The 21141-nt window shown below is 36.8% G+C and overlaps 2 protein-coding genes across 2 annotated transcripts in view; one reads left to right on the plus strand and one right to left on the minus strand.

Annotated features, from left to right (window-relative positions):
- RAVER2 (ribonucleoprotein, PTB binding 2) overlaps positions 1–19084 on the plus strand; it is a 70414-nt gene extending 51330 nt beyond the window's left edge. The window contains exons 10-12 of the mRNA XM_090269565.1: positions 1519–1630; positions 2910–3046; positions 16838–19084. Coding sequence (XP_090125691.1) covers positions 1519–1630; positions 2910–3046; positions 16838–16984 — 396 coding nt within the window. The 3' untranslated portion in view covers positions 16985–19084. The remainder of the gene's footprint in view (positions 1–1518; positions 1631–2909; positions 3047–16837) is intronic.
- Positions 19085–19233: 149 nt separating this feature from the next.
- The window catches only part of JAK1 (Janus kinase 1), a 119224-nt gene continuing 117316 nt past the window's right edge, over positions 19234–21141 (minus strand). Inside the window, exon 25 of the mRNA XM_090269566.1 lies at positions 19234–20713. Within this exon, the coding sequence (XP_090125692.1) occupies positions 20612–20713 (102 nt within the window). The 3' untranslated portion in view covers positions 19234–20611. The remainder of the gene's footprint in view (positions 20714–21141) is intronic.

Genomic DNA, 21141 nt, shown 5'->3' on the forward strand with positions numbered 1-21141 from the left:
TATAAGGCTAAGTAATAATGCTTGTGTTTAAGATATACTCATTTTTTTCTATTTTAAATCATTCTGTAGCTAATTAAGGTATTTTGATATTTACAGGGAGACTCAATTTTATGTTATCTGAAACATGTCAAAGTCAGTTTTTAAACTCTGGTCTAAAAGAATCTAATCTCTGTTTTAATTCTGGAGGTTTTTACCCAGTCATTTTAATGGTTCATAAACCACTGACACATTTATAAATGCTATAATTGATCAGTAGAATACATTACATTTAATTTTTACTTTATTTGTACTCTAAAACAGTTTTTGGTTTGTAAGTGGTATAAAACTGATGCAATAAGGAGAATATGAGGAAAAAATTTATGTAGCTGGCTGTATTCAAGTGTCAAATTGATACTGAATTTGTAAGAGGTTTGGTATCACTTATTCCAAGCAGAATGTATGGATAGAATGTCCAATAATTAAAAAATTAAACTGCTAAGACAGTTCTTCATAGAATGAATTTTTAAAATTTATCATCAGTTGAGATAATAATGTGTTTTTTACTCCTTTCATTCTGTTAATGTGATGTATTACGTTGGATCATTATGCATTCTAAGATTAAATCCCAGTCAGTTATGGTATATAATCCTGTCCTGCTGGATTTGATTTGCTAGTGTCTTGTTGATTGTGTTGCATCAATATTGATAAGGGATATTGGTCTGTAGTTTTCTTGGATTTGTCTGACTTTAGTACTAGGGCAATGCTGGTCTCATAGAGTTAGCAAGGATTCCCTCTTTCTCTATTTTATGAGAGAGTTTGAGGCAGGTTGGTCTTAATTCCTCTTTAAATGCTTGGTAGAGTCCTGGCTAGTGTGGCTCAGTGGATTGAGCACCGGCCTGAGAACCACAGGATTGCCCGCTGGATTCCCAATCAGGGTGCGTGCCTGGGTTGCGGACCAGGTCTCTAGCAGGGAGCTGGGAGGGGCGACTAGTTGAGCACACAGATGTTTCTCTCCCTCTCTTTTTCCCTCTCTTCCCATCTTTCTAAAAATAAATTAATAAAATGGTTGGTAGAATTTTCCAGTGAAGCGATTTGGTTCCAGGCATCTTTCTGGGCACTATGACTGTTAAGAAAGAAAGGGTTTGAGGCCTGGCCTCAACACTTAGTAAAATTTTTTTTAAATGTTGGTAACTTTGTTTCTGGAAATAAAGTATGGAATTCGTTATTTTTTTGTGAAGATGAATTGCTCCCTGTTCAAATGAGAAGGTTGTACAAGATGGCCTTTAACTCTCTTTCACTTCTAAAGTTCCATGGTTCTAGAATAGTTTTTAAAAAACTTATTGAAAAAATAATAGGTGAAATGTGATCATTTTAATCAATATCCAGAAACATTTTATAACTTTATATCTTCAAACATTAGTTTCTACAAGTCTTTACCACCCTAGAGTTATTGAAGATTAAGTATTTCTCTACTTTTTCTGCATTTTAATTTCCTTATATCTCTTATTAAGCACCTACTCCTTTGTTTTTGATAAACAGGCTGCCTCTAAGAATCAGACTTCACTCTTGGGAGAACCGCCAAAAGAAATTCGGCTCAGTAAAAATCCATACTTGAATTTGGCAAGTGTGTTGCCCAGTGTGTGCTTATCATGTAAGTGAAACTCAGTATTAATATTTTGGAGTTTTACTGAATACTTTCCCTAATGAGTTTTACTTAAGTTTTTAATGTAACTTATAGAAACAAATCATGCCTATTGACCATTAAAGCCTGAATTATGACCCCAGTCTTTAAATTGAAAGAACTAAAGTTAACGCTTAAAATGCATTCTCCTTTAAGGAAGACATCTTTTGTGATACTATTAACAATATGATCAATTTATCTAATTATTATTGAATCATGATTTAAAATAATTGGATAAAAGAATTATTTGGAAATACTATAATTATTTACAATACATATAGAATCATATTTCTATAAGAGGTTTAAATGTCTAAATACTGTGATATATCTGGAATGTTAGCAGAATACACCAAAAATATATGAGCTACTAATTGACAGAAGTGGTGGAATTCTCATTTACTTTTGTGGAGGATGTTCTCAGGCCTTCAATTAACATAAATTAACAGTTTTAAGAGAAAATGACAAATGTGGTGTAGTCTATACACTCAGATATTCACTAGAACATTAGTTGTCCATAGTGAAAAGCTAGAAAGGACCTTAAGGTTCATCACAAGGGGAATGGTTAAATAAATAGTTCATTGTAAAATGGAGTACTATACAACCATTTTTATCATTGAGAGCTACTGTACTAACGTGAAATGATCTCTAAAGCAAATTAAGTGGAGAAAGCAAATGTAAGATTATGTCATTTGTTTGTTTAAAGCTGTGTATTCTTACATCCACATATTTGAATATATAAATGCATAAAGTAAATCTGGGAGAATAAATTCCAAACTGTCTCCTCTGGAAAAAAGAATAGGATTGAGTGAAAAGAAAGATGAATTTTGTTTTTAATGTGTATTCTCTTTATTTTATGAAGTATCCTCTTGAATATAAACATTCCTTTCTAATTTTTTAAAAGCCAGAAAAAGTTGTAATGTGCTTTTAGTATAACTACTATCTTTTCATCTGGTCTAAAAGTAGTGGTTAATTTACATTTTGTGTGCCTCGTTTTTGGTGATTAGACATATATTTTTTAAATGTTTCCACCAAAATTATCCATAGGGGAAACTTTCATTTTCAATTGTTTAAATGAACGAGATATCATAAACTATATATTTTCCCCCCAGGGGATCATACAGATATATCTACCGGCAAACTAAAATTTGTGTTCTATTTGAAAATATGCTGAATTAATGAGTTTTGTAATCTGCTTATAATTTATAATGAAGCAACCTAGTTAAAAGACATGTATTGATTTTGCCTTTAGCCCCTGCAAATAAAACCACTCTACAGAAGACTGGAATTGCAAGCAACATTCTGGATGCAATCTCTCAGGGAAATGAATCACAACACACTTTGGAAAAGTGCATTGCTTATTCTCAGCCTTTTGGTGATTATGCACAGGTAAATGAGCCTCAGATTTTGATGGTGTATAGAAAAATTGGTTCAATTATATATTGAGTTCACTGAATGTGAAATTGTGATTCCTGTAATACCATAGGAAATTAAAATTGCTCTGAATCTACACAGTATTTCTTGCTCACCATTTGGAATTTTAGGACACATTCAAAAGGATTGGTAAGCATCATTTTACACTACTTGCCTGTCATTGTTTACACTAGTGGTTGTCAAACTACAGGCCAAATCCAACCCCTCCACCTGTTTAGTAAATAAAATTGTATTGGAATATGGCCGAGTTCATTCATTTACATTTTGTCTGTGGTGCTGTTGTGCTGCGGTGGCAGAGTGAGTAGTTACAATATAGACTATGTGGCTGCAAGATTAAATATCTAAAATCTGGCTTTTCACAGAAAAACTCTTCCGACCTCTGATTTACACCAGTGTAGCCCTGACCAAGAAACCCAAAGCAATGCTTCTGTTCTTCACCACTGCTCATTGATATAGAAACATGATGATAATTACAGGCACTATTATGCCAACTTTTAAACCAAACAGTCAGTAACATGAAAAGTATTATATCCATAAGATATACTGTATCTTATGTCAATTTTGCTTCGCTTTTTTTCCATTCAGCTTTTTCTCAGTGGCTTAAGCTGAGAGTACATGTCATCTTAGCAGTAGACAATGATGTGGTCATGAGTTTTATGATTAACAATTGTGATTTTTTCTTACTCAGCTTCTTCTCAGCGCAGTCCTGTCTGTGGGAGCCCTGCTTCCACTTTGATTTCCTTGGGGTACTTCTGTGTTTGTCTCACCTATCTCCAATAAACTTAGAAAAGAAAACCAATGAAGATCCACTTAGAGCAATTGCTGCCTGAGTACGCTTTTAGGAGAGAGTACTGGAAACACAGGTCAGGTCGAGTGTAGAAATGGTGCAGCTGGATATTAGCAAAACGTATGTAAGAGTCTCTTATGTACCTGTGGAAAGGATGGAGAAATCTAGGTTGGAAGATAAGGTAATTAGGTAGTAACATACCTATATTTAAGGAACAATAATCATGAATTGATACAGTCTAGAAGGACTCTCTTATATGTTTCATAAAACTCCATCTTTGTCATCTTATTAGTTAACCTTTCAAGTAATGACTTAGATAAGGACATTGATTATATACTGATATATTTCCAGGTGCCAAAGCCAAAGAAATTATCAGATATGCATAAAACCATTTATGAAAAGTTTATAGTTGTGAAAATTAGAAACCTAAATTTCCAACTATTTATAAGACTGAGTAAACAAATTATGTCATGTTTACACCAGGAAATACAATGCAAATATTAAAAAACATATAAAACAATACATAAACACATGTTTTATAATCTATTGTTAATTTTAAGAATTCATGTAATATAGGTCCTATACAATTTTGATTTTTTTTTGTTTACAAGGAACAAAATTTATTTTTATTAGGAGGAATCACAATAATTATTTTAAAATTTAGTTAAACATATGATTTAATTTTTAGTTATTTTTCGTATTTACCTTTTATTTCACTTTTGAAATTGGTTTTGCTTTTCTCATTAGCAATTTTGTTTATTAGATTGTTAGATCAGTGCCCCTAACCAAATAGTAAGGTACTGCATGTTTTAAAAATTCGTGCAGCACACGAGTTGAAAATTGCTGATGTAAAGAAGATGTAAGAATTATCTCAGCTGTTTCATATGATGATATAGAGTGTGTGTGTTTCATTTAACACTGAGCACACCGACTGTCTGGTTGCTGTGTATTAGGAGAATACTATTTACCTCTGTGTTGTAATCTTGCGTGGCTCTTGGTCAGTAAGGCATCCTTCCTGCCAGGAAGCTGGCTGCATTTTCTAGTGAATCAGCTGCAGAATGTGTGATGAGACGGTGTGATGAGGGAAGAAGAGGAAACAGAACCAAAACAACAAAAATGAACGAAAAGGCCTACCTGGTGCTTCCTCCTTTCATATGGAGCCTAATGCTGCCATCTAGTGGGAAAATAATACATTGAGCCTTGCCAAAAAGATTTTTGTGTGGACTGTGATACATCCCAAACTTGTGACAAACACTAACTATATAAAATATTTTTAAAAACCTAAACCCATTCTAAACAATAATTATGGAACCACAGATTATTTTTATATTAATCCTAGACAATAACTTGGAAAGCACTTAAAAAACTTAACTTTTGCTAAAAATTTTAAAGCAAACTTTTGAAATTTATTTTAACGTACCCTCATTACTTTAAACCTTGTTTATAAACCAGTCTTTTAAATGTTCAAAAGTTTATTAAAGAACAGTATGCAGTATAAATATGAAGACAGTTTTGCTGCCCTGACATGTTTTTTCAAATAATTTTAATGTGTTTGATTTTTTAAAAGTGTTTATGAAACATACTCAAATCTAAGATATGTGATTTGTACAACCTGTTACACTAATACTAGTGAGGTGATGGTAAAATTTTAGTTTTTTTGAATGTGATATATTACCCTTTAGAGCAGCAATTTTCAATCTTTTCATCTCATGGGACACATAAACTCATTACTAAAATTCTGTGGCACATCAAAAAATACATTTTTGCCCACCTGACCAAAAACAAAAGGTATGATTATGATTCATTCAGTGGACAGCTATTGTTGTGTTGGTGTTGTTATTTTGTAATTTGACAGTCTAAGGGACAAAAAGTCCATGCCCCTGAATAAATAGGTATTCCATGTTTTAAAAACTTGTGGCACACCACTTAGGAGTCACTGTTTTAGAAGATTAGTTATTCAATTCAAAGTTAAGACTTAACATTACTCATATGAAGAAAGGTGGGTATCTGAGAAGCAAAATTTAATAAGAAAATTGAAAATGTCTATATATATATATATGAGGAAATCTTTATTAATATCAAAAAATGAAGCATGTTGGTTTAAAAAGTTTTTTAACAATGGGAAAATTATATTTAAATAAAATTATAGAAATACGCTGTGCTTGATGATGCAGAAAAGATAATCAAGTGAATTCTTGTTTCCCTTTGTATGAAGTTCAAAAGCTGAACTTAAAACTATAAGAAAGGGATATTAAGGGTTTGACTGAGATTCTAGAAGAACTGGTGCAGTAGTTCTCCTGAGGGTCTCCATCAAATCTAACTCCGCTAGAGACAAAACTGAGAAAAGGTTAGATGGGGCTCACGATAAAGCTGGGAATTAGGGGTCCTCAACAGAGGCAGAATGTTCTGAAAACTGATTCGATTTTGTATTTAGATAGCTACATAGTAACTGGTTATATTCCTCTCAGCATATTAATGATAAGGAAATACCTTCAATTCAGACTGTCAAATTCACTATTGATATTAACATATTCCACAGGAATCTCCCGGAGGGATATTAAAAATTCCCTTTTCTTGAGTTCTTATGAGCTTTTAAAACTAGTCTTCACTTCAGTTACAGAAGTGAGCTTAAAAACTGAGCTTAAGACACAATGTTAAGTACGTATTAAACTTTGGGAGTCAAAAAATGAAATTGTGACATTCTTCTACATTCACATGGAAATAAAGTAAATCTGCATTTACATGAAGATAAAAATATTTGCTTTAATAAAAGAAAATGTGATTTTAAAAAATCAAAATAGCAACTGCATACAGGTTTCATAGTAGATGTGTGCAAAAGATTGGATTTTTAAAAAATAGGTTAGAATATGAAAAGAACACTAAACTGAGAAACACGGAGTTGGATCCACAAGTCTGACACTGAATAGCCTTGTGATTTTAGCCAAGCACGTAGGTTTTCTCCCCGAATTTTACAGTATACCACTTTGGTCTTTCTCATCAGTCTATTCCATGTAAAATTTTAAGTAAAATTTAGAATTATATGATGTGTTTGCCCACATGCGTGTGTGTACTAATAGCATGGGTAAGTTCAGTAGTCTCCTGGAGAGACCACCTCATGCCTGCCTCCTCCATTGCCACATTTTTATGGAGCCACTTACTAGTCTTTCCAAATTCCACAACCAAACATATCATTAGTTTATCATCCTTAGCTGGGCATTCCAGCCTCCATGATTGAGGCCAGCTTGCCTTTCCAATCTTTCACTTGCTATTACTCTCGTCCATGGACCAGCAACTATGTGCCATGCTTTCCTGCCATCTGCCTTTGCTCGGGTGTTTCCTTTCTCCTGGAGGGGTCACCCCGTCTCCTCGCGTCCATACCTGACCTCACCCACGAGCCCTTTGTCCGTACCTCTCAAACCCTCTTCCCCCATTTTCCCTTCTCCTAAGCCCTTCACCTCCCGTTCTCTCTCGGCATGGTGGCGTCCTCCTGTCAGAATTATGGTCTGTGCTTTTCTTACTTCCGTTCCTAGGATACACACTCTTGCAGGGCACTGTTCAGCTTCTGTTCAGCCGGGTAACCCGCAGCACACAGCCCAGTGCCATTGGCAGTCTGGGAGAGAACAGAAGTCTGTGTCCTGAAGATATGACACAGAAGGAAAACTTTGACTTTTTATATTCCTTTCCTCCTCCTGTGGTTTTATTTTCTTTTTTGGTTTCTTTGATACATATTTCTCTCTCGCAGAACACTGACCTTTGTTTCAAAAATCTTAACTATCATCATTTCTCATTTAACCCAACAGTCTTTGCAGTGAAAGTTAGATTATCTTTGATAGAATGCACCAGAATTACCATCTTCCTCCCAGTGTCATCAGGGCTACGATGGCATCCATCTTCATTTCTTTTTCCTAGTGCTTTCTTGTGCTGCTTTGGTGAAGATTTTTGGTTCATACTGAGAATGTCCTTGGAATGAAAGCACCTCATAAATTTCTTCCCTGGCTTCTGAAGATAAAGATGGTATAGAAGAAGGCAAATTTGGGATGTTGCTTTGCTTTATACTAAGGTGTGAAACACTCGTAACTAAAGAGCAGAAAGAATCAGGGAAGGGAATTAAGTGTGAGTTTTCTGGATCCCAGAGTATGGTGGTGGTGGTTTCTCTCCCCCTTATGTTTGACAAATTGGATTATAAAATAAGTAGCTTTTAAAAAATAAGAAAATTAGCTTAATTTAAATTAAATTTAATGGACTGATCATTTATTAGAGAAAGAAAACTAGTAAGAGAAGGAATTTTGTATACCTGAAGCTAAGGGTCTGACAGCATTAGAGCTACGGTCCAACATGCAGTGAGACCACCAGACCAACAAAGGGACTCAACTGGGCCGGGCCACTGAGGAGAATAATGAAGAGGCTTGAGTGAGCGTGGCGTGGGGGAGCGAGGGTGAAGAGGCCCCAGTTGAGTAGGCAGAGCCTCCATTTTTGTTGCAGGCAGCCCTTCTCAGGGGTGGGCTCTCCTTTTTAAAAATTGAGATATAATTGACATGTAACATTATATTAGTTTCAAGTGTACAACATCATGGTTTGATATTTGTATATATTGCAAAATGATCACGACAGTAAATCTAGTTAACATCCGCCACCATATGTAGTTCCACTTTTTTGTCTTGTGATGAAAGCTTTTAATATTTACTCTCTTAGCAACTTTCAAATTTACATTATAGTATTAGTTATAGTCACTGTGCTGTGTATTACATTTCTGGACTTATTTCTCTTATAACTGGAAATTGGCACCTTTTGACCACCATTCCTCACCCCCCATTCCACCCCACCCCTACCACCTCTGGCAACCACCAGTCTGTTCTCTGTAATGTGAACTTGGTTTGCTTTGTTTTTTTTTTCTTTTAGAGCCAACAAATAAGTGAGATCATGTAGTATTTGTCCTTTTTTTTAATCCTCACCCAAGGATATGTTTATTAACTTTAGAGAGAGAAAAATATTGATGTGAGAAACATCAATCAGTTGCCTCCTGTATGTCCCCAGACCAGGGATGGAACCTGAAACCTAGGTGTGTACCCTGACGGGAATCGAACCCACAGCCTTTTGGCGTATGGGACAGTGCTCCAACCAACCAAGTCACCCAGCTGGGCATGTAGTATTTGTCTCTGTCTGACTTATTTTACTTAGCGTAATTCCCTCAAGTTCATCCAGGTTGTCCACAAATGGCAAGATTTCCTTTTTATGGTAGAATAGTACATTGATATGTATTAGTCACATTTTTTTAACCCATTCACCCATTGAGGGCCACTTAAGTTACGTCAGTGTCTTTGCTATAGCAAATAATGCTGCATTTAACATGGGAGTGCATATATCTTTTTGTGTCCTTTGGATAAATACCTAGAAGTGGAATTGCTGGAGCAGATGGTAGTTCTAGTTTTAATTCTTTGAGGAACTCCATGTTTTCCACAGTGTTTGCACCAATTGATATTCTCACTAACACTGCACAAAGTTTCTTTTTTCTACACATCCTTGCTAATACTTATTTCCTGTTTAAAAAAAAATAATAGCCATTCTAACAGATGTGAGGCGATATTTCATTGGAGTTTTGATTTGCATTTTCTGATGATTAGTGATGTTGAGCATATTTTCAAGTACTTGTTGGCCATTTGCACATCTTTGGAAAAATGTCTATTCAGATCCTCTACTCATTTTATATAATCAAGTTGTTTTTATACTATTGAATTGTACGATATGTATATTTTGAACATGAATTCCTTATCATATATATGATTTGAAAATATTTTCTCCCATTTGTTAGGTTGCCTTTTCATTTTGTTGATCTTTTTTTTTTTTTTTTTGCTGTGCAGATGCTGTTTAGTCCTACTTTTTTATTTTTGCTTTTGTTGCCTTTACTTCTGGACTTAAATCCAAAAAAGCCATTGGAAAGACTGATGCCCAGGAGCTTACTGCCTATGTTTTTCGGTAGGAGTTTTATGGTTTCAGGTCTTATGTTCATGTGTTTAATCCATTTTGAGTTAATGTTGATGTATGTTGTGAGGTGGGGTTTCATTCTTTTGCATGTGGCTGTTCGTTTTCCCAGTAGTTTTTTTTCTTTCTTTCATTGAAGAGACTGACATTACCCATTGTACAGTCTTGTCTTCTTTATCATAAATTAATTGACCATTTATGTGTGGATTTATTTCTGGGCTTTCCCTTCTGTTCCATTGATCTACATGTTTTTTCTTTTTTTAATTTTAATTTTTTATACCATACTGTTCTGATTACTGTAGCTCTGTAATATGGTTTGAAATCAAGATGTGGGATACTTTCACGTGTTGCTTCTCAAGGTTGCTTTGGCTACCTGCAGTCTTTTGTGGTTGCATATAGGTTTTAGGATTATTTGTTCTAGTTTGGTAAAAAATGCCTTTGGAATTTTAATAGGGATTGCACCGAATCTGTAGAATACTTTGGAGAGCATGGACATTTTAAGTGTTCTTCTAACCCGTGAACACAGACTGTCTTTTCATTTACTTGTATCTTCAGTCTATATATTTATGCTTTTCAGGATATAGATCTTCACCTCATTAGTCAAATTTATTCCTTTATTTTTTTACTCTTGATGGTATCGTAAATGGGGTTTTCTTAATTTCTCTTTCTGATAGTAATTATTAGAAAAACAACTAATTTTCATATATTTAGTATCTTGTAACTTTACTGAAATCATTTAGTCTTAACAGTTTTTGATGGAGTCTTAGGGTTTTCTTTATATAGTATCATGCCACCTACAAATAGTGACAGTTTGGATGCCTTTTATTTCTTTTTCTTGCTTAATTGCTCTGGCTAGGGCTTCCAAAGTTATATTGAATAAAAGGGGCAAAAGTGGGCATCTTTGTCTTATTCCTAATCTTAGGAAAGCTTTCAGCTTTTCACTGTTGAGTAAGATGTTATCTGTGAGCTTGTCACATATAGCCGTTATCATGTTGAGGTACTTTCCCTTTATACCCACTTTGTTTAAAGTTTTTAATCATGAAAGGATGCTAGGTTTTATTTTTCAAATGCTGTTTTCTTCACCTATTGAGATGATCATGATATCCTTGTACCCCTGGAATATATCCCATGTGATTATGGTGTATGATCCTTGTAATGTATTGTTGAATTCAGTTTGCTAATTATTTTTTGAGGACTGTTACATCTATGTTCATCAAGGATATGTGCCTGTAATTTTCTTTTCTTGTAATGTCCTTGTCTGGTTTTGGTACAAGGGGTAATGACTGGCCTCATAAAATGAGTCTCCTTGTCAATTTTAGAAGAGTTTTAGAATTAGTATCAGTTCTTTAAATGTTTGGTAGAATTAACCAGTGAAGTCAGCTGGTCCTGGACTTTTGTTCGTTGGGCGGATTTTGATTACTGATTCAATCTCCTTACTAGTAATCAGTCTGTTCATATTTTCTCTCTCTTCATCATTCAGTCTTGGTAGGTTGTGTGTTTCAAGGAATTTATCTATTCTAGGTTTAGTCCATTTTGTTGGCATGTCATTGTTTGTAGTAGTCTGTTATCTTTTATATTTTTGTTGTATCACTTGTAACATCTTTTTCATTTTTTGATTTTGAATCTTTTCTTGGTGAGTCTAGCTAGAGGTTTGTCTATTTTCTCTTTTCAGAGAACCAGCTTAGTTTCATTAATCTTTTCTGTTGTTTTTTGTTTTGTTTTGTTTCTATTTTATTTATTTCTGCACTGATCTTCATTTTCTTCCAACTTTGGTCTTCGTTTTTTGTTGTTGTGGTTTTTTTTTTTTTAATTTTTTTTTTTATTGTTCCCTGCAGTGTCGTTAGATTGTTTATGTGGCTGTTTTTTGTTTCTTAATATAAGCATTTACTACTTTTTGAACTGCTTTTGTGTCCCATAAATTTTGGTATGTTGCATTCCCATTTTCTTTTTTACGAGGTTTTTTTTTTTAATTTTGATTTCTTTTTTTGACTCATTGATAGTTCAGGAATGTTGTTTCTCTCCACATATTGGTGAATTTTCCATTTTCTTGTATTTGCTTTTTAATTTCATACAATTGTGGTCAGAAAAGATGTTTGATATTTCCTAAACTTATTGAGACTTGTTTTGTGGCCTAACATATGATCTGTCCTATATGTTCTATATGCACTTGAGAAGAATGTGTATTATCTGAGGTGGAAATTCCCATATTTATCTGTCAGAACCATCTGTTTTAATGTCTAGTTTAAGGCCAGTTTCCTTTTTATTTTTCATCTGGATGATCCATCCAGAAATGAAATATGGGTGTGAAAGGTCCCTGCTATGATCACTTATTACTTCCCTCTTTAGGTCTGTTAATATTTGCCTCATATATTCAGGCATCCCTATGGTGGATGCACAAATATTTACAAATGTTATAACTGCTTATTAGGTTGACCCTTTAATCATTACATAACAACTTCCTATGTCTCTCATTTAAGTTTTTGTATTAAAGACTGTTTTGTCTGACATGTGTATAGTTCAGCTTTCTTTTGGTTTCCACTGGTATGGAAGATTTTTCTGTCCCTTCACCTTGTGTGTCCTGACATCTGAAGTGAGTTTTTATGTAGAACCATATAGATGCACTTTGTTTTTTAATCCAGTCAGCCACTCTTCATCTTTTGGATAATTTAATCCATTTCCATATAAAGTAATTATTGGTACAAATATACTTATTGCCATTTTAATGTATTTTATATGCTTTATTGATTATGCTGTTACAGTTGTCCCAATTTCTTTTTGCTTTGTTCCCCTCCACCCAGTGACCCCCCTCACTCCAGCTGTTCTCCCTCTAAGTCCATGTCCATTGGTTGTGTATATAATTCTCAACCTCTTCCTGTCTACTCCACTCCCTCCTACCATGCTTCTTAATTCCTGTACCATCTCCCTCCCTTTCCCCCTTCCCCCTCCATGCTGACCTCCCCCCATAATGTTCCCTATTCCTATAATTCTTTTTCCACTCTCATTGCCTACTTAGTCTGCCTTTGTTTCAATTCCCTAGCTTCTGTTGTTGGTTGTTGTGATACAGTTTTCATTTTATGTTCATAGTTTTGATCCTCTTTCTCCTAAACAAGTCCCTTTAACATTTCATATAACAGTGGTTTGGATCTGATGAACTCCTTCAGTTTTACTTTGTCCTGGAAGCACTTTCTCTGCCCTTCTATTCTGAATGACAGCTTCGCTGGATAGAGTAATCGTGGCTCTAGGTTTTTGCTTTTCATTACTTTGAATATTTCATGCCAGTCCCTTCTTGCCTGCAGTTTCTTTTGACACATCAACTGATAGTCTTATTGGGACCCCTTTGTACGTAATTCTCTTCTTCTCTTGCTACTTTTAAGATTCTTTCTTTATCCTTAATTTTTGACATTTTCATTATAATGTGTCTTGGTGTGGTTTTCCCAGGTCGTTTTTTTGGAACTCTCTATGCTTCCTGGACCTGTAAGTCTATTTCCTTCCCCAAGTTTGGGAAGTTCTGCTTCATTATTTTTTCACATAATTTTTCAATTTCTAGTTGTTCTTCTTCACCTTCTGGCAATCCTATGATTCGGATATTGGCCCACTTAAAGCTGTCCCATAGGTTTCTGAGCCTCTCCTCATTTTCCTCACTTTTCATTTCCTCTTTCTGCACTGGTTGACTGTTTGTTCCTTCTCTATGTTCCTATTTGTTGATTTGATCCCTGGTTTTCTTTCCCTCACCACTTGATTCGTATGTGTTTTCATTCATTTCAGCAGGGCTAGCTTTCAGTCTTTCCCCGTCTTGTTTAAGATCTGCTGTTATGTCTGTAAGCATTCATATAACCAAAACTCTGAACTGTGCCTCAGAAAGATTTCCTATCTGCTGAGCTATTAGATTAGATATTTGCTGTCTGGTCAGCTGCATCACTGGGATCTCTATCATCCTAACAGTTTTGTGTTTAGCTTTGCTTCCTGGGCAGGGCTGTCACACCTCCTACGCAATAGGGGGCAGAACTCCGTGCACTCATCACAACCAGGTGACCCTTCTCACCATGCTGTGGCATTTTGCGTGGGGGCGGGGATCCAAGATGGATTCCTGCCGTTCACGCTCCGCTGAGAGACCGGGAACCTCCTCCTCTGTCCCCATGCCTTCCAGCCCTCACAGTCCGAGGCAATGGGGGGTCTGCCTTCCCCAGCGTTGGAATCATGAGGTGATGGGTTTGGTCTGCAGCCAGGGGTGCTCCCCAGGTGTTTCTCGCCTCCCCTTAAATACAGGTGTCTGTGCTTACTGCCCTCCGGCCGCCGTCGCCACAGCTGCCGCCACCAGCACAGCTTGACCTCACCATCCCAGCTTCACTCGTCCTATCCGTCCAGACAAGCACCATTTCTTTATAACTTCATACGTTAGACTTCCATGTAGCTTTATTTTATGGAGCTTCTGGTTATTTCTGGTTTTGCAGTAGTTGTATTACTTCTTAGTTGTGGAGGGAGACGGAGCGTGTCAGTCTAGGCCTCCATCTTGGTCAGAAGTTGTCTCCTCATCTTGACAGGCTCCTGTGTTTGTTTGCCTCTGAGTCCCAGGTAGAGCTGTCGCTCCTGTTACATTGTAAGGGGCGGAGCCTTAGACATTTGTTAGAACAGGGTGACCTGTTTCACCTCAGTTGTGGCGCTGTATGGGGGGAGGGGTCTGAGAGGGAACAATGCTGGTTGCCCAGGACTCGCCCCTTTTCCAGGCACCTCTCCTACTTCCACATGGAACTGGCGCCCCTCTAGCTGCTGCCCTGGCCGTCGTTCCCAGAGTGGGTGGGTCTGTGGATGTTCTAGGACCATGGGGGCCCTTTAAACAAGCGGACTCAGCTGAGAGACTGGCAGATTCTGCCTCCGTCCCAACCCCCACTATTCTGCACAGTCAGAAGCAATGAGGCTTGATTTTCTCTGGTGCTGGGACCGTGGGCTGCGAGGTCTGGTGAGGAGTTGGGAACACTCCCCAGGTGTCCCTCTTGACTTTTTAAAATGTGTAACTGTGCTTTCTGCTGGCCTGCCACTGCATTGCGCCCTCTCCGCCCTAGCTCCGCCCCTCCTGTCTGTCTGGATGAGTATTTCTTCTTTATATCTTTGTTTGTTGGACTTCCATGCAGCTTGATTTTCTGGAACTTCTGGTTGTCTCTAGTTTTGAGGTAGTTGTATTCCTTCTTAGTTGTGGAGGGAGATGCAGCATGTCTATGCTGCCATTTTGATTTTTGATTCTTTTACATTTCCTTTGTTCCTTTTCTTGGTCCTCAGGCAGCAGCTGGGAAATTATGTAGTGAAGTCCTTTCCAGGGAGAAATGTCGATGGTCCCTTTTGCTGCTCTCTGTGCTGGGCCCAGGTGTATAACACTGGGGTGGGAGTGGAGGGGAGGTTGTGTGCATCAGAGCACAGACATATATCTCCCACAGGGGTACTAGCGACTTGGAGTGGATTGGAAGAAGGTGGAAGATGTGATCTCCAGGGAAAATCACAGCCAGCCTGCAGGGTCTGTGAGATTAGAAGCACGGCCCTCAGATGGTAGCTTTTAAGGCATGGAAATAAACTTCTTTCAGAGAAAGACTTGGGAGATGAGGGCATTTGCCTGGTCCCCCTGCATTGAGCCTTGAGAGGAACGCCACAGTGATCACTCATACAGCCATCAAGAATTGCTTCTGTGCTCTATCTTGCGGATCCCATTGACACCTGCTGGATTTCAGAGTTAGGCGTTTTGGGAGCTCATCACTCCAGTAGGGGAAACCTTAAAAAGTGAGGCACTGGGTGTGAAGTCCAAACCCTTCACTCTTCAAAACTAGAAGTTGATGTTCACTCCCAATTGTATGGTGCTGTGCAGAGGTGGGATTTATGGCCAGTTTGCCTCAGCCTTTCTCACCCATTTCTGTGCAGGCATTTTCTCTGTCCTGTGTGTAGCACTAGTTCAGCCAGTTTCCAGGTCTCTTTCCAAGGGAGCTGCTCCATGTGTGGCTGTACATTTGGCAAGTCCATGGGAGGAGGGCACTCAGTAGCTGCTTATGTCACTCTGTCAGTCACCGCCTCCGTATCCCTCTCCTTAACATGAAAGAGAACTTGATCTATAAGGAGTTGTTGCAGATTCCTCTTCTGTCCCCCATTTTTTTAAAATTGTGACCATTGTGATTTTAATTGTAATGCTCTTCTGCATTGCTGGAAGTTTTCCTTATGATTCATTTCTACATTCTTGTATATTAAGTTACAGAATTCTGCTTCAGCAATATTGTCACACTATCTGTAAAAGCTAAAATCTAAGAAGGATTAGGAGCTTACAGGTTGTGCTACAGAGTCTGATTTATTGTATTAATTACTGTGATTACTCGTGAAGAACATTTTGGCCTTTCTTATCATAAACACTTCCAGATCACAATCTCTGTGATAGAGCCTGGAACTCTACATTTTAACATTAAATTTCTAGACTAAAGTTTGAATTCACACCACTCTCTAGAACTCATCATTGTTGTTTTCATCGACATCTTTTGCCAGTTTTTACACCTACTAGTTTGTTCTCTTGCTCCTTTTATTACTAGAGGAACTTAACATCTAACTTGAAGTACAGCTGCATTTCTTAGCCGCTCTCCTTCCTCAGAGCAGCACACTGATGCCAGGTGTTGGGATTCTGATCCAGAGGGGCTGAAACAGACACAAACAGCAGAAGCAACCACAATGTCTTTTTTTTCTTTCTTTCCCCAAAATGGTGGTGGTTGAGAGAGGGCACTCAGACACTGGACTGGAATCTGCAAAAGCTCCACAAGTGATTTTGATACAGAAGATTTAAAAATCTAATTTGTTTTAATAAGTGTATGCAGTTGTTTGATGGCTTTGTTATTTATCCTGCTATTCTGTTTCTACACCAAATCAGAAGTAGAATGGCTTTTCTTATACATACACATCTTTAACAAATTAACTATAATTTAGATTTTAGCATTAATTATGATTTCTTTTTCTCACAGGTGTCATCTTTAAGAAATGAAAAGCGAGGCTCATCTTATCTCATCTCTGCCCCGGAAGGCGGTTCTGGGGAATTAGCTGAGCAGCATTCTCAGGGCACAGGAGCGTATTACATGGAGACCTACTTAAAAAAGAAGCGTGTGTACTGAGTTAAGTTCTCTCCTTACAGAACTTCATAAGGTTCTTTGCAGTATCTCTGCTGTTCATCGCTGCCTTAACTACATTCATACTAGCCATATCCTTTAAATACGGGTTTATAATTTCCCAGAAGGAACTGTGTTGTGCAGCAGGCATAATTGCCAAATAAAAAGTAAGTAGCAATAAGAAGAGACATCAATTGAGGACATTTTCCACTACAGTTAGATGCATCTTAATCAATGTGGTATTAACTTATAGTCCATTGCAGAAATTAACAACATTCCTTGTTTTAGGACGGGGAATAATTTTGACACCATCTATAAAAGTTTGAAGCAATAAATAGGAAACGGTCTTGTTTCCTGGGCCTTAGAAGAATGAATTTCTTACAAGCCGATGTGCATTTCTATTTACGTTCCCTAGAAGTAATTTCATTTATAGATTTTTAGAACCTCTCTGTAGAACTGTAAGAATACAAGTACAAAATGCAGCAATGGTAATGTTAAAAAAAAAAAAAAAGCTCAACATGCAAACTAAATTATTATCCCACACCAGCCATGTAATATAAAACCCAAACACAGAGTGAGAGTGATGTCCAGGTACACACTACCACATATTCTTTACTTTTAATCTGTTATTAACCATTTATGCCTTTTGTGAGGGGGAGGGAAGGTATTTTAAGAAAAGTAGCTATGGTGATCTAATTTTCAGGGGCTGGCAAACCATACCCTGCAGTTAAATTCAGTCCTCCACCTGTTTTTTGTACAGACTGCAAGCTAAGAATGATGTTTACATTTTTAAATGGTTGGAGGAAAAATGAAAATTTTATGACTTTGAAATTATATGAAATTTAAGATTTGTGTCCACACGTAAAATTTTACCAGAACACAGCCATGCTTATTCACTTACATATTGTCTAAGGTTACTTTCGTGCTACAATGGCAGAGCTGAGTAGTAGCGGCAGAGACCAGAAGGCCTGCAAAATCTAGCGTTTACTATCAGGCCCTTTATAGAGAAAGTTTGCTTACCCCTGATCTAACAGTACTAATTCCCTAATCCTTTTACTTTACCTAAAGAACCAACTAACCTTTGCAGCTGACTTGTAAGTGGCAAGGAACATAGGTTTCTGTCTCATTCCATGGCACAGAATAGTGATGGTCTAATTACTAGAACAGGACCTATTTTGATTATAAAATGCATTATTTCCACAATATTATAGTGAAGCAGTCAGTACTGCCTTTTCGGAAGGAGTCTTCTGGAGTAACAGTATTTATAATTATTTGAAGCAAATAAGCTTTACTTCTCTGCTTTGTCTCTTCCTCTTTTGTAGTATGTTAGGCTGAAAAATTGTTCATAGTTTTTGACATCACCATTTCCTAAAGACTCTGGTATTAAATGCATGAGAAGCCTTTTGCCATCTACAGATATGTTAAGTCTGTTCCTTGTTAGGAGACTGTCATTGATGAAATGGAGTTTCGGGGTCACAGTGATCCTAAGTCTTTTTGAACTCAGATCATTAAATATCTTGTCATTTGGGGGACATTTTTGATTGTGATATAAGGTATCAATCCTGTTTTAATTACAAAGTTAAAAATTGGTGCATATGCTGTATGATTTGTAGAGAATATTACTTGGTCTAATTTATTGCATATATTAACTTCTTTTGGGAAACGACAGAAAACTAAACAAAGATAATTTTTAAGTATACTACCTATAACTGATCAGGATAGGCATCCCTCAGTTATGACTCAGCAGATGAGTAATGGATTCTCCATGCTCTGCACTTCTTCCTATTTTCCTGTTGCGTTAAGCTTCTTCACTGCTTAGTCACACCTCTGCGATAGGACATAAGCAAACAGAAGATGATGAATTTTAACTTGGAGGGAGGCGGCTGAAAGAGAAGATACTTTGGATTACAGCACACTTGGATCTGCCATCTGTACTGGCCTGTGCCCCATTACCATTGGACGTAACAGATAAGTACAAACCAAGTGTTTTAGTAATAAGGACCATTACCAACCCTCCCAAAGTGTATATTGTTATTTTTCTAAGTAAACAAATTGTTTGAAATGCTTTGAAAATGGAGTCACTATTAAAAGGCATATGCATGTGAAGTCTTTAGTATATTTATTTGTATAAAGAGTAAACAAAGTGCATACAGGGTGGCCACAGGTTTGACACAGACAGACACATTGGTGATGTAGGGATATTGAACAAGTTTAAATGGCAAGTTTATTGTTGCCATTGAATCAATCCAGAACAATAATAAAATTGAACAAATGCTAAAGAGCATTAACAATTTTTCAGACTCTTGGTCATAAAGATCTTATGGTTCACATTGAATCAGAGAGTAGACATTCTGATTACCCAGCTCCCTCTAAGCAAGCAGAAAACTGCCTAGTGGATCTGTAACTCCATAGCGCTTCTAGCAGGACCTTTCAAATTTATACCATAGGCAGCGATTTTCAACCTGTGTGCTGCAAGAATTTTTAAAGCATGCTATTCCCTGACTAGTCAGGGGCACTGACCTCTTTTCGTTAGATTGTCAAATACAAAAATGACAATAGCCAACACAGTAGAAGCTGTCTGGTGTGAATGAATCAAAATTACATATATTTTTTTTTTAGTCAGGCAAAAGTATATTTTTTGGTGTGCCACAGGATTTTAATAATTAGTTTATGTGTGCCATGAGATGGAAACGGTTGAAAATCACTGCCATAGGGTGATGGTCAAAATAGTGATCAACTCCGACTCTTGCAGGTGGATAGTGAGTATTGAAGCACTATGAACAGTGCAATGCGTATGGTATATATTCTGACTGGTTGCATACTGCATCCAAAACCAATGCTGGAATAGCTTGCCCCAAAGTGGTAGAGTTATAAAAGGATATACATATTGACATTTCTTAAAAGCATGTATAATAGCCTCCAGGTTCTCGGGTCAAATCTGATTAAAGGTATACTGTTCAGGGAAGGCACAGGCTTAGTCCTCAACAATGAACATCATGCAGCAAAGATCTATTCCAGAGCTGTCCCCCTGGGGTACAACCAGTTTTCTCAAAAAAGGGGGGGTACCTCTGGTCCCCCAAGGAGATGGGAGCTAAGCCACTGAAGAAACACCTCAAAGTTCAAGCCCTACTGGTGACCGGAGTACACTCCTTTTTGAGTAGAAACAATAGTATACTAACTGGTATCTATTTCAAGAATGCTTGGTCTATCACTGTATAAATGAAATTTTAGGGCATGTTATGAGTATCAACGAAGTCCATTAATCTTTGATTTAGGTGCCAGGAAAACATTTTTATATCAGCTGGCAGGTGGGAGAAAGCAATTATCTTTTCTGGTATGCAACTGTGATGGTGAGCTAGCCGGATGAAATGGTGGCGTATCTCTTCCAAAAGGAGTGCTTTCTAATATTTTGGTTGTCATTAAATTTGGCACCAGTAACATAGTGACAAATAAAGAGGAAGTACTTACACATATTAAGCACCACAGTGTGCCTTATACATGGATACGTACCCAAGTATCTTTTTAGACAGAAAACAAAGTTTTTCCATTAAAATTTTTTTAAATGGCTTGGGTATTTGTTGTTGGGGGTGGTGGGGGAGGAGGACTTGATACACAGTGGGATTTATATGTTATTCATGCTAATTTTAAAAGTGCTTCAAATCCTTCAATAAGGTTTTGAAAGGTTGTCCGATTAGAGGGTTGGAATTCCCAGCATTTTCTCATAAGTTGATAAACCTGTAAAAATAAAAGTGAAAAATGATGTTAGTTTGAGAGCTTTATAAAAAATTACAGATACATCAAGAGTAAGAAAATTTTGGAATTGTGACTTTCCTTAAATAAGGCTAGATAAGAGTATTATAATAATTTAAATATAATGTCACAACTATAGATCATAAATATTTTAACATTTGAGAAGCTCGTGGATTAAATGATCTTCAAAATACCCAGGTTATTAATACTGTAAACCAACTTAAGGGTGAAGTTATATCTCACTTTAGACTCTTTAAATTTCTATACTAGATGCCTCACTTTAAGATGTATTGAATAGAATGAGTTAAGTCTTAAAGGCTCAGTTCACTTTAGAATACTGAATGTCACGAATGCTATTAATAAGTGGGATGAACTTCTACACAAAATGCAGTCATATGTATTTGTCACAACCA

Source organism: Furipterus horrens, unplaced genomic scaffold (genome assembly GCF_987537825.1).
Source record: "Furipterus horrens unplaced genomic scaffold, mFurHor1.1.pri manual_scaffold_3, whole genome shotgun sequence".
In the NCBI taxonomy this organism is placed as follows: Eukaryota; Metazoa; Chordata; class Mammalia; order Chiroptera; family Furipteridae; genus Furipterus; species Furipterus horrens.